Below are 12674 nucleotides of genomic sequence, written 5' to 3' on the forward strand. Positions count from 1 at the left end.
AAACTAATACTCTAACAGCCTCAACGAAAAGAGGCTTCAGGGCACGTAACACGCCAATTTTAAGATAGGATTTTTTAAGTATTTTATATTTGGCATTTTAAATGATTACTCAGCCCTGTATATATTGGAAATTTAACAAAAGCTAGAAAGTTTTTTAATGTATATATTTTTATATATAAAGTTATATATATATATATAATCTATTTTATTTTAAGCGAGTTTACAGCTACAAGAACAAACCTATGAATAGATATCTGATTAAATAAGATTATTCAAATATGCTAATCGATCTAGCACATTTTATTTAGGAATGTCATGGAAATATTTTTAAAACGTACGTCCTTTATATATCTTTATGACATTGGAGTAGTAATGAAAAAAAGATATTTACAAATGCATTTTCCCTCTTAATGTATTATCTGTATGTGTCGAGAAATTTATAATTTATTGACGCCTACCCAAAGCTCCTGTCCATCATCCTGCCTAGAGGACAAGATAAGGTGGTGACCACTGATGCACAACGTCCCATCCATGCTTTTGTTATTGCCATCGCTTTTATCGAACAATACAACATTGTCAACTTGTGGAATTAATATATTATCGCCGATGTGATCGCCCATTATAGCCTTGATATAGTTCTCTCTACGTGGCGGCCGACGAGGTTCTCGATAAGTTACAAACACTTTGACGGAATAACATAACCTAAACAGTTTGCTGATTCGTCGGACTGTTACAAGATTCTCCAGGCATAATTCGCTCAGCCAGTTTCGACCTTTCCTTTGAAGATTCACCTTTCAGTGACGGATTCGTCGGCGACGTTCCCCATTTATCTCGATAATGACTAGATAGGTAAAGTCACAGCTGTTGTGCGACTTGTTTACTATCTATGCGATCCATATATATAATCCGCCGCATCACTCACTGTGCATCGTGGTGCTGCGCTGGTTCATCGCTTTGCCCGCGATCACTCGTGATATCGCAAACGGAGAGAGGGGGAGGAGAGAAAGAGAGAGAGAGAGAACGGGGAAGAAAATCAAGAGAGAGAAGAGGTTATATCGAGAACCACGTGACTGTGATCACATAACCTATTGGATGGCACAGGTGATTAAGGTAATAGGTGACGAGATGATAAAGATATAGTGATGGTTCGGCGATGGAATTTTGATATCTGATGGTATTTGTCATATTCATATCTAACCCGAATGAGGGAAATGTCTCGTAATTACGATATCGAGATTATCGAGGCAACTTGATTTTATGAACTTTGATTTATACGCGAGCAAACCGATTGATCGAACGGTGAGAACATTGCCAATTTGTCACGAAATCAGAAGAGATTTAGGGCATCTCTCAGGAAGCTGTATCACGGGATGACAGCGTCACATTCGGATCATTGTTGTTTCCTGGAAGAAGAAGGCGAGTGGTACGTGCTTTTAAATTGTTCTAGTTCTGTCCTTTCCATTGCAACAACGTTTAGCCTCACTCTTCGCTGCTATCAATAACGTTTTGTTCTAGGCTTTCTACAGTTTAAGTCATTATCTAAGCTTTAAAGGGATCCTAAAGTGAAGCCCAAACTCCGATAAGATCGCTGTTTTACTCCGGATCTACAATAGGATTTTAAGTCTTAAGCCATAAGAAATGGGCGAATCACAGTTGAGTATTCCCCTCGAATTCGACTGTAATTGGTCAATTTCTTACGGCTTAAGTCTTAAAACACCTATTGTAGATCCAGACTTACCGATGAAATGCGACACATCCACATATCTTTATACAGGGTGTCTCACACTACCGCATTTCCTCTTAAGAATGTATTCTTGAAGTAATTTCGAGACGAAAATTTTAATACAAAAATGTCGAGGCTACAATAGTTTTTGAATTATAATTGGTTAAAGATAGTTTGTAATTTAAAAACTATTATAGCTTCGATATTTTCGTATTAGGATTTCGCCGTAGGATGATATTTCATTTGTGCATTTCTGTTATATGACAAATGTGTACAGAACAGAGAGATTCTTGGATCTCTCTATCCCATTTCTCTAGCCAATCAATAGGCTTGAAAAATTTGTCGTATGACAAAAACGCACAAATGAAATGTCACACTTAGAACGTTCAAAAGAATTCAAAAATAGAGGCTATAAAAAAAGTAAAATGGTTTTTGACTTGTAAGCATTTAAAGTTAGCTTATTATTCAAAAAATTATTGTAGTCTCGACATTTTCGTATTAAGATTTTCGTCTCAAAGTTACCTCAAGAAATATGTCTTTAAGAGGAAATGTGGTAATTGTGAGACACCCTGTGTGAGACATACGAGGCCTGTTCTTTTTGGCTGAACTTTTGCACCAGTTCATCTTTTTTTCTTTTCTCTCTAGGAGGAAAAAAAAGGAAGAAAGATGAACTGGGGGCTTATTACGGTTCCTTGTGACGAAGTGAAAATTACAAAAGTGATTGAATTTACTAGAATATTTATAACTTCATTGGTTAACATTTAGTGAATTTGATCATTTTTATAATTTTCACTTTGTCACAAAAACCGTAATAAGCTCCCTGGTGCAAAAGTTCAGTCAAAAAGAACAGGCTTTATATCACACGTACTACAAATTTTCTAACTAATCTTTCGTATTAAGTTTCTAAACCTAATTCCAAGTACATTGATTGTTTATATAATCTCTAGTCCAAGATTATTTTATACGTGCGAAGTATAAAACTCTTATATAAAGCTGATTTTACAATGAGTTGGTAGTCGGAAATCTTAAGTCTTAAGGGGATAGATGTTGGAGTGACCAAATTATCACATTACAATCGTATAAAAATCTTCGAATTGACTGAACAGAATAAAAAATCCTTTTACAGGATTAAAGTAGACGCAAAATTAGTGGTGTAGTGGATTTTATACTAAAATCAAAAGAATGTTAAAAAAATTTTTAACTTTTTGACATAAAGTCGACCGGTTTGGATTACATTATCGTTTATACTTTAATTATGGAGGATTTTTTAATCTATAAAGGCAGTTAGAGAAAAATACTTGTTTGGAAAAATTGATAAAATGGATTCACTTAAGATCCCCTTAAGTAAGCCTATAAAGAAATTGATCAATTATTATTCTTCTCACATTCGATTGTGACTGGTCAATTTTAAACTGCTTAAAACTTAAAGCTTAAGTAATGGCTTATTGTAGAATGTAGGTCTGTTTGCGTTATTTGAAATCCCCCAAAATTTTTGGACTTGAAATGAGATAGATATGTATTTGGACATTGAGAAGAGAGAAAGCGAAGATGCTGAGTGTAAAACGTGCAAGCAACGCAAACAGACCTTGTGTGTTCGATGTAACACTATTTGTTGCTTCACTTTATTTGTTATTTTATTTTCACACATGTCTTTATGATCGGGACAAATCTAATTGAAATATTCATTTCCTGTGCTAGTAGCTCCATTATCACGAAGGAATCGCGAGTTGCCACAGTGAAATTGCCGTGGATTATCGTGAATTGCCGTGGAGAACGATTGACAGTTGTTTTCTCCATCAGCAAGGACAACCGGTGAAAATTGGTGAAAATAGAAACAGGATGGAAGATAGCGACGCAACAGAGTGTCACGTGACCACGATTATTCGAGATGGTATCGAGTGTCACGTGACTACGATTGACCGAGATGGTATCCGTGGGGCTCCGTGAGGGACACCGTCGATTGGTGGCGCCACCGACAGCAAGTAAGGCTGGCATTCCGAAAAGAGGAAAGCAAGCTTTCTGGTGTGGAATCGAACTGAATCGAGCTCAATCGAGCTACGAGTAAAATTGAGTCAATAAATGATTTGATTAACGCTGTGACACTGCATTTACTAACGTTAGCAATCTGTTAGGCCGCATTGGTGGTTCGCGGTCCGTTTTTCGAGGGTGATTAAGTAGAAATACAAGAGCGTCATATCCTGGAATCTCTCTACAAGGTAAAGGACCTGTTTAAGTTCAACACCTTGAATACACTCGCATGCATTTTAGCAGTGCTTTCTACAATAATAATCACATTGAGAATGCTAATGTCTTGTAGCAAACTACCAGGAGAATCTATCCAAGTACTAGGAGCAGCCACTTGGACCCCCGAATTGTCACTAGTATGCAGCAGTTCTTATCATTATAGGTAATCTCGCAGACATGAAAATAATATTACCTAAATATGAGAAGCGCCACAATCAAAGTTAGATGTTAAACTAATGGCCATTCTACAATAAGCTATTAGTAATAAATCAAAAGTCAAAAGCTAAAAATTGACCAATCACAGTCAAATGTAAGAAGAATAATTGACTATGATTGGTCAATTTCTAGCTTCTGATTTATTACTAATGGCTTATTGTAGAATGTGTGTAATATATATTCTTTAAATGAATTTATCTCACCATTAACACTTTTCATTGAGCTGCTCCAATTTGACTTTAACGAATTATTCAAAATTGAATGATGAATCATTATTTTTCAGTGAAAAATCTGTTTTCATTAGAAAATCTGTAAATCCTCGTAAGCCATGAATTATTTAAGTGAACACCACTGATTTTGGTCCTTTTCATCCTTCTTATTATATTGTTTGGTATAAAATTTATATGGAGAATACTTTATATTCAATAAAAAAATGAAATTTTTCTCTTATCTTAAGAAAATAATGTAATAATTATGTAAATAGATTATGGCTGCTTTCCTTTTAGGAGACAGTTAATGAAAATATTATTTTATATCCGGTATTTATAGTTGATTCTTATATTTAAGACCGTCTTAAGTCCAATCTTAAAATGTCATGAGCCAATTAGAAGGCTGTGCATTAGTATCTCAAGATATTACTTAAGCCTGTTCTACAATGTGCATTTTGTTTCCTGTTTCTTGTTTTTTTGCTATTTTTTTCTTGTCTTTTTACCTCTTTACTCCGTTTTTCGTTTTTTATCAAGATAAAAGTTAATGAACTTCAGAAAAAACAAGAAATACACGACAAGAAATATGATTGTCAATAAAACTGTCTAAAGGAGGAAGAAAACAAGAAATAAAGAGCAAGAAATATGAAACAAAGAGCACATTGTAGAATTGGTTTTAAAGTGATTTTAAAATAAGAATCGACTGAATACCAAATGAATACCGGCCATAGTCTTATATTTAAAGTTCTTATATTTAATTTAAAACCGGCAGCATATAATGATAGTTTTCTTTCTGAATTGCTAGCTGAATTAGATTCTTGCCATTGTATTGGCTGCGATGCTGGCACTATCAGTATTCTAATCCAACTAGCAATCCAGCAGGAAAACCAGTATTGTGTGCTACTGGCTTAAGACTATCTTAAGTACAGTCTCAACAGATATCGTAAGCTCTATTACAGATATCACAGAGTCATCACGTCATCTTAAGACAGTTTTAAAATAAGAATGGACTAAACCAGCTTATTTTTGTTATTCATTAAATGCCAAAAAAGATAGAACATTTGTGTTAACTATGGCTAGTATTCATAGTCCGTTCTTATTATAAGACCATAAGTAATATAATTAAGATACCAATAGAAAGACCATAAGTAAGATACCAATATGGCTCTGTGATTAGTTCTCAAGAGTGTATTTAAGACGATCTTAAATATAAGAACCGACTATGAATATCAGTGCGAGCATGGCATGGCAGACAGCGCACTGGTCTATCGTGCCAGAGGTCCCGAGTTTGATCCTGGTAGGAATCAAAATATTTACGTTCATGTCTCCTCTTGGAAAAGGTCGGCAATCTCCCGAGAATATTCTTGGCTACAAGAACATTTCTCGAAAAATCCGCTGTTCGGAATTGGCATTAAAACTAGGTTCCATGTGCTTGTAGCAATTGAATAATTAGTGTACACACCACAAGCATATGAGAAAAGTATAACATAGGTCTAATGTAAGAAGAAAAAGAAGACTATGAATACCAATCTCCTAAAAGAAAAGCAGCATATATATATATATATATATGGATATCTATTCAAGATGGCATATCTATGTTAAAGGCAGCAGCACAGACTTTTGCATAATGCATGACACATAATGTAAGAGAATCAACTAATCAGAATCGTTCCTTGTATTTCATGGAAAAGAGCAACTTTGATTAGTTGATTCTTTTACTTTGTGTTGTGTAAAAGTGTGTGCTGTGGCCTTAAGGGATACTTTTTTTTGATAAACCAATTAGATGCTTTCTGTCGAAGGTGATGACCAAAATGGCGTCCCATGAGAGCAGCGAAGGTCCGGGAAAATCGCCCATTGCAGACAAAGTGAATACGACAATAGAGTCAAAAACGAACGAGGTAAAATCAACTGCTTCACCGCCAGTTGATGAGCATTTTGAGCTGAACGATACAGCTGCTGATACAAAAGAAAAGAATTTAACATCAGATACAACTGCTGATTGTACAAGCGCGGAAAAAAATGATTCTGATGATATAAAAAGTGAAAGCAAGGATTTAAAACCATTGGTAATTGATAAGCAGGACAATACTAAGACGGACAAGAAGCAAGAGACACAAAATGTAGACTCCCTTGTAGAACCTCAAACTGTAGATAAAGAAAAGGAAGTTAAGAACGTAGATAGCAAAAATTCTGTAAAAAAAGGAGAAACGTTAAAACGAAAACGAAGAACTTTAAAGTTAGTATTATGTATTATATCTTTATAGAAAGTTTACACAAATGTTGTGTATATATAGATATAAAAAGAAAGACATTGATATTTCTAGCAAATCGACGATGGTGGAATCTTCTAATTCTCCGACGGAGGAAAGTGGCACGAGAGGTAAGAGAAAGAAATTGAAGACTGGCTACGATCGATTTTGTTGGCGATGTCACAAGGAGAACGTTGACGCTTACTGCACCGCTTGTCCTCGCTCGTATCATCGTAAATGTATAGGAGGCATGCCGTCATCTTTGGACAAGTGGATATGTGGGGAATGTGCAACTATTTTAAAAGCAGAAAACGCCGAGACGCGTTCTGTAGCCATGGCACAATTGTCTGTCGATCAATTGTGCATGTTGCTTAAGCATGTGGTTGAAAGGTTACGTGACTATCCCGGTGTACGTATATCCTTTTTTATTAAGTGCTATAGTGTTTATTGCATTATTATAATTTACTTATTTAATGTATTCTTGATTAATTTTTATTCTTGATATAGTCTGAGCCATTTTGTAAACCGGTGGATCTCGTAGAAGTACCAAACTACATGGAATATGTTATCAAGCCGATGGATTTGAGCCTTTTGGAATCGAATGTGCGGGCTAAGCTTTACGGCAGTACCGATGCGTTTATGGCTGATGCAAAATGGATTCAACATAACTGCATCGTATTCAATACGTGTACGTGAATTTGCTGTGCTTTTAAATTCACGGTTTCTAAATCATGAGTATTAAAGGTGAATTGATAAATAAGCTTATCTTTTGTTGATATTTACAGGTGGTGGTGTTTACGCAGATACGTCGAAACTGACAAACGCGGCGAAGCAAATCATCAAAGTAGCACGTCAGGAAATCTCAGAAATTGATGCATGTCCTGATTGTTATGCACATGGTCGAAATTTGCCAAGGCCTCAACCTTCATGGTTTATTGAACCCTGCCGTCGACCGCATCCACTTGTCTGGGCCAAATTAAAGGGTTTTCCGTTTTGGCCGGCAAAAGCAATGCCTCGCACGAATTCTCAAGGATATGTGGATGTGCGTTTTTTCGGTGAACATGACCGCGCCTGGGTGTCACCTAAGGACCTTTTCTTGTACTCTGAAGAGCCACCAGCGCCATCTCCTCGTAAACGGAAATCCGACATGGATGAGTGCGTAAAAGAAATTACTCGACATTGTAGAAAACTCGCGCTTATGTTTGGCCAGTTCAAATTTGCTCCACCCAAAATTCAGTACGACCCGAACAATCCGTTGCAGATACGGCTGATGCTACCGAATTACAATCCCCTCGAGCCCAAGAATCATCTTCCCAATCCGAAAGTTCCTACATCTCAAAAGAAGAAATCGCCGCAAAAAAGACAAAGTTCTCTTAAAGGTAAATCACAGAGTGACGAATTGACTAACATTAGTGAAATAGATATTGACCCGACAAATAATGCTTGTGAAAAGGAGAACGAAGCAACATCGCCAAAAGTACAAAAATTAGATACCGATGTTAAGGATACTTCAAGCTCGCAAACTGATCTAGATGATAGCACTAAGTTGAATAAGAAAGCAGATCAAGAAATTATAAAGTCAGTCCCTCAAGAAGTTGCTCAAAACAAAACGGTAAAAAATGGAAAATCAAGTAATGCGAAGACATCAATGTCTCGATTAAACGTTGCGCATACAGAAACTGATGCCGAAAATAATAGCATAAGTCTTAATGTTAGTATTTCAAATAATAGCACAAGTCCTAATGCTAGTACCTCAAATAATAGCATAAATTCTAATGCTAGTATCTCAAATGAGAACAATTCACAGAAATCGAAAAATGAAGTGAAATCATTTATAAAAATTTTGCCTAAGCCTGCAAATTATCCAGTTACTGATGCGGTAGCGCAGAAGAAAACCCTTTTGAAAAATATTATTAATCCTAAAGTGACATTCTCACAAGTAGACAACTCAAAGATGATGACAAAGTACACAAGAAACAATAAAGCGTTCAAGCTAAAAACGAGTATTGTTGATAAACTAAACGCGGAAAAAGAACTGATGTCTCTATCCGCGAGCAAAGAAGATGAGAAATTGTCGAATTCAAGCAAGGTCATTCCCAGAATGTCACTGTTGAACAATAGTAAGGAATCATTGAATGTAAAAAACATACCTGAAGTCGATATAACTTTATCGTCTGCATCGAACGCGAGTGTTACTCATACCATTACATCGACGAATCCAGTCGTTCCTATAACGGATAAATCTGTATTGCTCCTCGTGGTTCCCAATGGAAAATCTACTGAGCCTGTGAAACAAGTCGCGTCGACGATCGACTTCAATCAAGGCAACAACGAGGGGTACACTAATTCGCCTCAAAAGGCTAAAAAGAGTTTCCCTAGATCCAATTCAAAAAATATTCAACGTTCGTCGAACGCAGATGGAATTACGGAGATTTCTTCTATTGGCCAAGAAACACCATCCACATATCAACTGCCACCTCCGGAAGCTGGACCGATCAGCGCACGTCTGCATAATGATGCGCACGAACTTGCGAGAAAAATGGGCCACTTGATGGAAGAGGCGTACAAGGAGGCAGCCCAGAACAGTATTAACGGCGAGAACGGTACCACTGACAATTATCAGGCGACGATATTTTTCCTGCGAAAACAGATCGAGCATATGAAGTGGCAACATCAGCAGCAGCTAGCCGAATTGAAACACAACGCCGGTATATCTGTTTTTTCTTGCAAAAAAATTATTTAACAGTTACCATTAACATAAGAATACTTCAGGAAACATTATAAATTCCAGATCGTACTCTACGTGAGATGCGCGCGAGTATGGAAGCAGAGAAAATGCGATCGATTGAGGAAGTTCGTAAGGAGATCGAAGATGAAAAGATCCGATCTGTCGAAGAGACCAAGAAGAAACAATGGTGTGCCAAATGTGGAAAGGAAGCAATGTTTTATTGTTGCTGGAACACTGCTTACTGTAATTATCCGTGCCAGGAGTCACATTGGCCCACACATATGCGGACATGTTCTCAGCAATCTGCGTATGCTACGATTGTCAGCTCAAGTGCAAGTTTGCACTCGAATGCAAATTTGAATTCGCAGCAGGTAATGTGCAGACTCGTATTAAATATGAATCACGTTACTTTGAACTTGAAAAGCCTAGAGTGAATTAGTATAAGTCCTAGCGATCTAAACTGAAAATAATGAAAATACTATAACAGAATGCTATGTTATTCTAATTACGAAGAACTTTCCTTTGCTTGTTTAATTTTTTTTTATAAAAATTAAAAATATTTGTGATATAAAGAAATTTGATATATGGATAAGAGATGGACATGATATATGGATAAGAAATACTGTCTAGTCTGATATATTTGTTAATAATTCATTTTATTGGCCTCTAACAAAATTTCATTATTTTTAAATTTACACTGTTGTGCTCTAGACGCTTCAAAGCTGAATTTTGGTTTCAAATTATATTTGCGAATAAATCGTGTTTTACTACGATAGTTTTGAAGTATTTTGTACTTTTCAGACCAGTTACGTCATTGCTGATAATTCCGCAACCAAGACGTATCTTCTATCATCCAACATGAAATTGAGTGCAATTCCGTCTGCTTCGTCCGTTAATAGAAATAAAACCAGTCAAGATACGCTGTAGGCATATAGCAATTTATTTGTAACCAATTCGGTATCAATGCAAGTAGGGTGAAAAGAGTTTCAGTAATACTGCAGGTAAATTCATATCTGCGAACAATCAACAAGAGAGTCTTGATTTAAACTACACTGCAATGTTTATTACTTACAATCTGAAATCATATATTTAATATGTAACTATTTTCTTTTTGGAAAATACTTTTAATTATATGATGTAAATATTCGTAATGCTGTCTTTATAATTTTTGACGTTACATCAATCCTGACACGTTGTGAAAAACACGAAGGTAATGCAAATCATTGACGTTTGTAATAAACTTATCGTACTTTTATTTAATTAGTATTTAAAAAGTGATAATTTAATAATTATAGGAAAAGTATGAGAGATATAATAAACTATGCTTAAAGAAACGTTAGATATGGGCGGATAATTTTTTGTAACATAAGTTATATGTATCATGTTTAACGTATTTAACAAGGGAAACCAGGTTTTGTTTCCTCCGATTGGACTGAATTATATATAATAATAATCTCCAATAATAATTTTAGACCGTATATGTGAGAAACACAATCGATAAATTAGAGCCCTATATCGGTCGAAGCTAGATCTTAAATACTTAACCAATTCTTGAATCACTAAATATGATATATATGTACTTGACATATATACCATACTTGTAGTCTAACAAACTGCGCGCCGAATCATTTCCGGGTGATGTAATTGCTAAACGTAATTACATCACTGTAGTAATCTTGCAAATTAAATTAAATTCTAATAATTTCGATGTTTAAACAGGCATCATATTTCAAAGATATTAATATGCTGAAAAAACTGTAATTATATATACTGAATTATATATACACGTACGCGCGCGCACGCACCCACCCAACACACACACATACACACACACACGCGCGCGCGCGCACGCACACAGACTGAATTATATATAAAATAGTTTAGTTCTCCAACTGAATTATATATATAAAATAGTTCAGCCTTCCAACTAATTTGTTAAGATTATACAACGTGCTTTTCAAGTATTCATGAAAAACATTAAAAATTTACGTGTTCATAATGTAAGAACGAACCGACAACTAAATGGCGTGGTGTAATCAGGCTGCATTTCAATATTCATTGTACTACAATTCTATGGTATACATTACGTGCACTATAGATTTCCAGCACTGGCAGTCAATATCGGAACGCAACCTCAATAAGATATTTGACTACAACGTTGCGGGGGCAGGGGGAAATCTCTGAATCTTATTTTTACAATTTTTTTGCATTGCAGTATATTATTTGTGTTGAATGTATATTTTTTATACTTGACCTGAAAAATTAATGTTTAGAGTTTATGTAATTTTTTATTTAATTAATTTTAATTATTAATTATTTATTTAATTACATTAATTAAATAAATAATTGATAATTAAAATTAATTGAATAAATAAAATTACATAAATTTTAAACATGAATGTTTTAGGTCAAATATTAAAAAATATACATACACAATGCGCAGTAGATAAAAACATTTGTAAAAATGAAATTCGAACCAGAGATTTTACATTGTAGTCAGCCTTTACTAACCACGCCGTTTATTTACCGACTCCTTACTGATCAATACATTGAACATGTACATTTTAAACGCGTTTTTCTCGTAATTGCTTGAGGCGCGTAGGATAATTTTAACACGAATTAATTGGATAGCTATTATACATATAAAATTCAGCCAAATCGGCGGAAAAACCTAGTGTTTCCCTTGTAAATATTGTAATAACCTACTTGTTTGGAATTTGATAACGCTACTTTTCTAACTATAACATTAACCATATAACTTCAAATAATTTCTCAGTTTCTCTACAGATAAAATTGAAAAAGATGAGATAAGAGATAATTATTTTTTCAACAGAGCTTCATGACATAAACAATATAAATACATCTTTGGCATAGGATAATCAACACTCTCGTGAAGAACATGATAAACATTTATTTCGGTAAAATCTGACACGTGTAGACACAAGTAATGTTGAATGCGTTTATTAATAAATCAAGTAAAGATATGCAGAAATGTATATTGAATATGCTTCTGAACGTTCCTTTTCCATCAATTTAAACATGCCAATGTTTAATAGTCGTCTAAAAAACAAGCCAATATAACTCAATTTTTTACCTTTATTCTTCAAAGAAAATTTTCTTTTTCAGATTAAATGTAATTTGTAATTGTTTCGCAAAAGAAAGAAACACGACTTCGCTTTGCAGCTGTGAAATAATTTGGGAATATAAGAATTAAATACAATAAATACCAATAAATGGAAATGTTTAAAATCTCGCGCCTATGATGCAACGATATTTCGCCCAATATGGCGAACGGAAGTAGACGTTGG

General features: G+C 35.0%; 2 protein-coding genes across 4 annotated transcripts in view; one reads left to right on the forward strand and one right to left on the reverse strand.

Moving 5' to 3' along the window:
• The window catches only part of LOC108724023 (myotubularin-related protein 9), a 3943-nt gene extending 3012 nt beyond the window's left edge, over positions 1-931 (reverse strand). The window contains exon 1 of the mRNA XM_018450143.1: positions 459-931. Coding sequence (XP_018305645.1) covers positions 459-620 — 162 coding nt within the window. The 5' untranslated portion in view covers positions 621-931. The remainder of the gene's footprint in view (positions 1-458) is intronic.
• An 88-nt stretch (positions 932-1019) lies between these two features.
• On the forward strand, positions 1020-10440 carry Zmynd8 (Zinc finger MYND-type containing 8). Of its 3 annotated transcripts, XM_018450142.1 has the most exons (10): positions 1020-1423; positions 3422-3705; positions 3856-3939; positions 4041-4130; positions 6189-6625; positions 6714-7047; positions 7146-7326; positions 7424-9346; positions 9430-9737; positions 10168-10440. In XM_018450142.1, exons 5-10 carry the CDS (start codon positions 6192-6194, stop codon positions 10291-10293), a joined length of 3306 nt encoding a protein of 1101 aa, XP_018305644.1. In that variant the 5' UTR covers positions 1020-1423; positions 3422-3705; positions 3856-3939; positions 4041-4130; positions 6189-6191; the 3' UTR covers positions 10294-10440. The 3 variants fall into 3 exon arrangements, with proteins under 3 accessions (XP_018305644.1, XP_018305642.1, XP_018305643.1); XM_018450140.1 differs by having other exon boundaries at positions 3425-3939; XM_018450141.1 differs by lacking the exon at positions 4041-4130 and having other exon boundaries at positions 3422-3939.
• Positions 10441-12674: the final 2234 nt, after the last annotated feature.

The sequence above is a fragment of the Mycetomoellerius zeteki genome, unplaced genomic scaffold (assembly GCF_001594055.1).
Source record: "Mycetomoellerius zeteki isolate Tzet28-1 unplaced genomic scaffold, Tzet1.0 scaffold267, whole genome shotgun sequence".
In the NCBI taxonomy this organism is placed as follows: Eukaryota; Metazoa; Arthropoda; class Insecta; order Hymenoptera; family Formicidae; genus Mycetomoellerius; species Mycetomoellerius zeteki.

Bases quoted from the DNA above. Each gene is read 5' to 3' on its own strand.
- Zmynd8 (XM_018450141.1), top strand. From the start codon at position 6,192: ATGACCAAAATGGCGTCCCATGAGAGCAGCGAAGGTCCGGGAAAATCG. The intron at 6,626-6,713 runs GTTAGTATTATG...TGATATTTCTAG, and splicing joins CGAAAACGAAGAACTTTAAA to CAAATCGACGATGGTGGAAT. The intron at 7,048-7,145 runs GTACGTATATCC...TTCTTGATATAG, and splicing joins GGTTACGTGACTATCCCGGT to TCTGAGCCATTTTGTAAACC.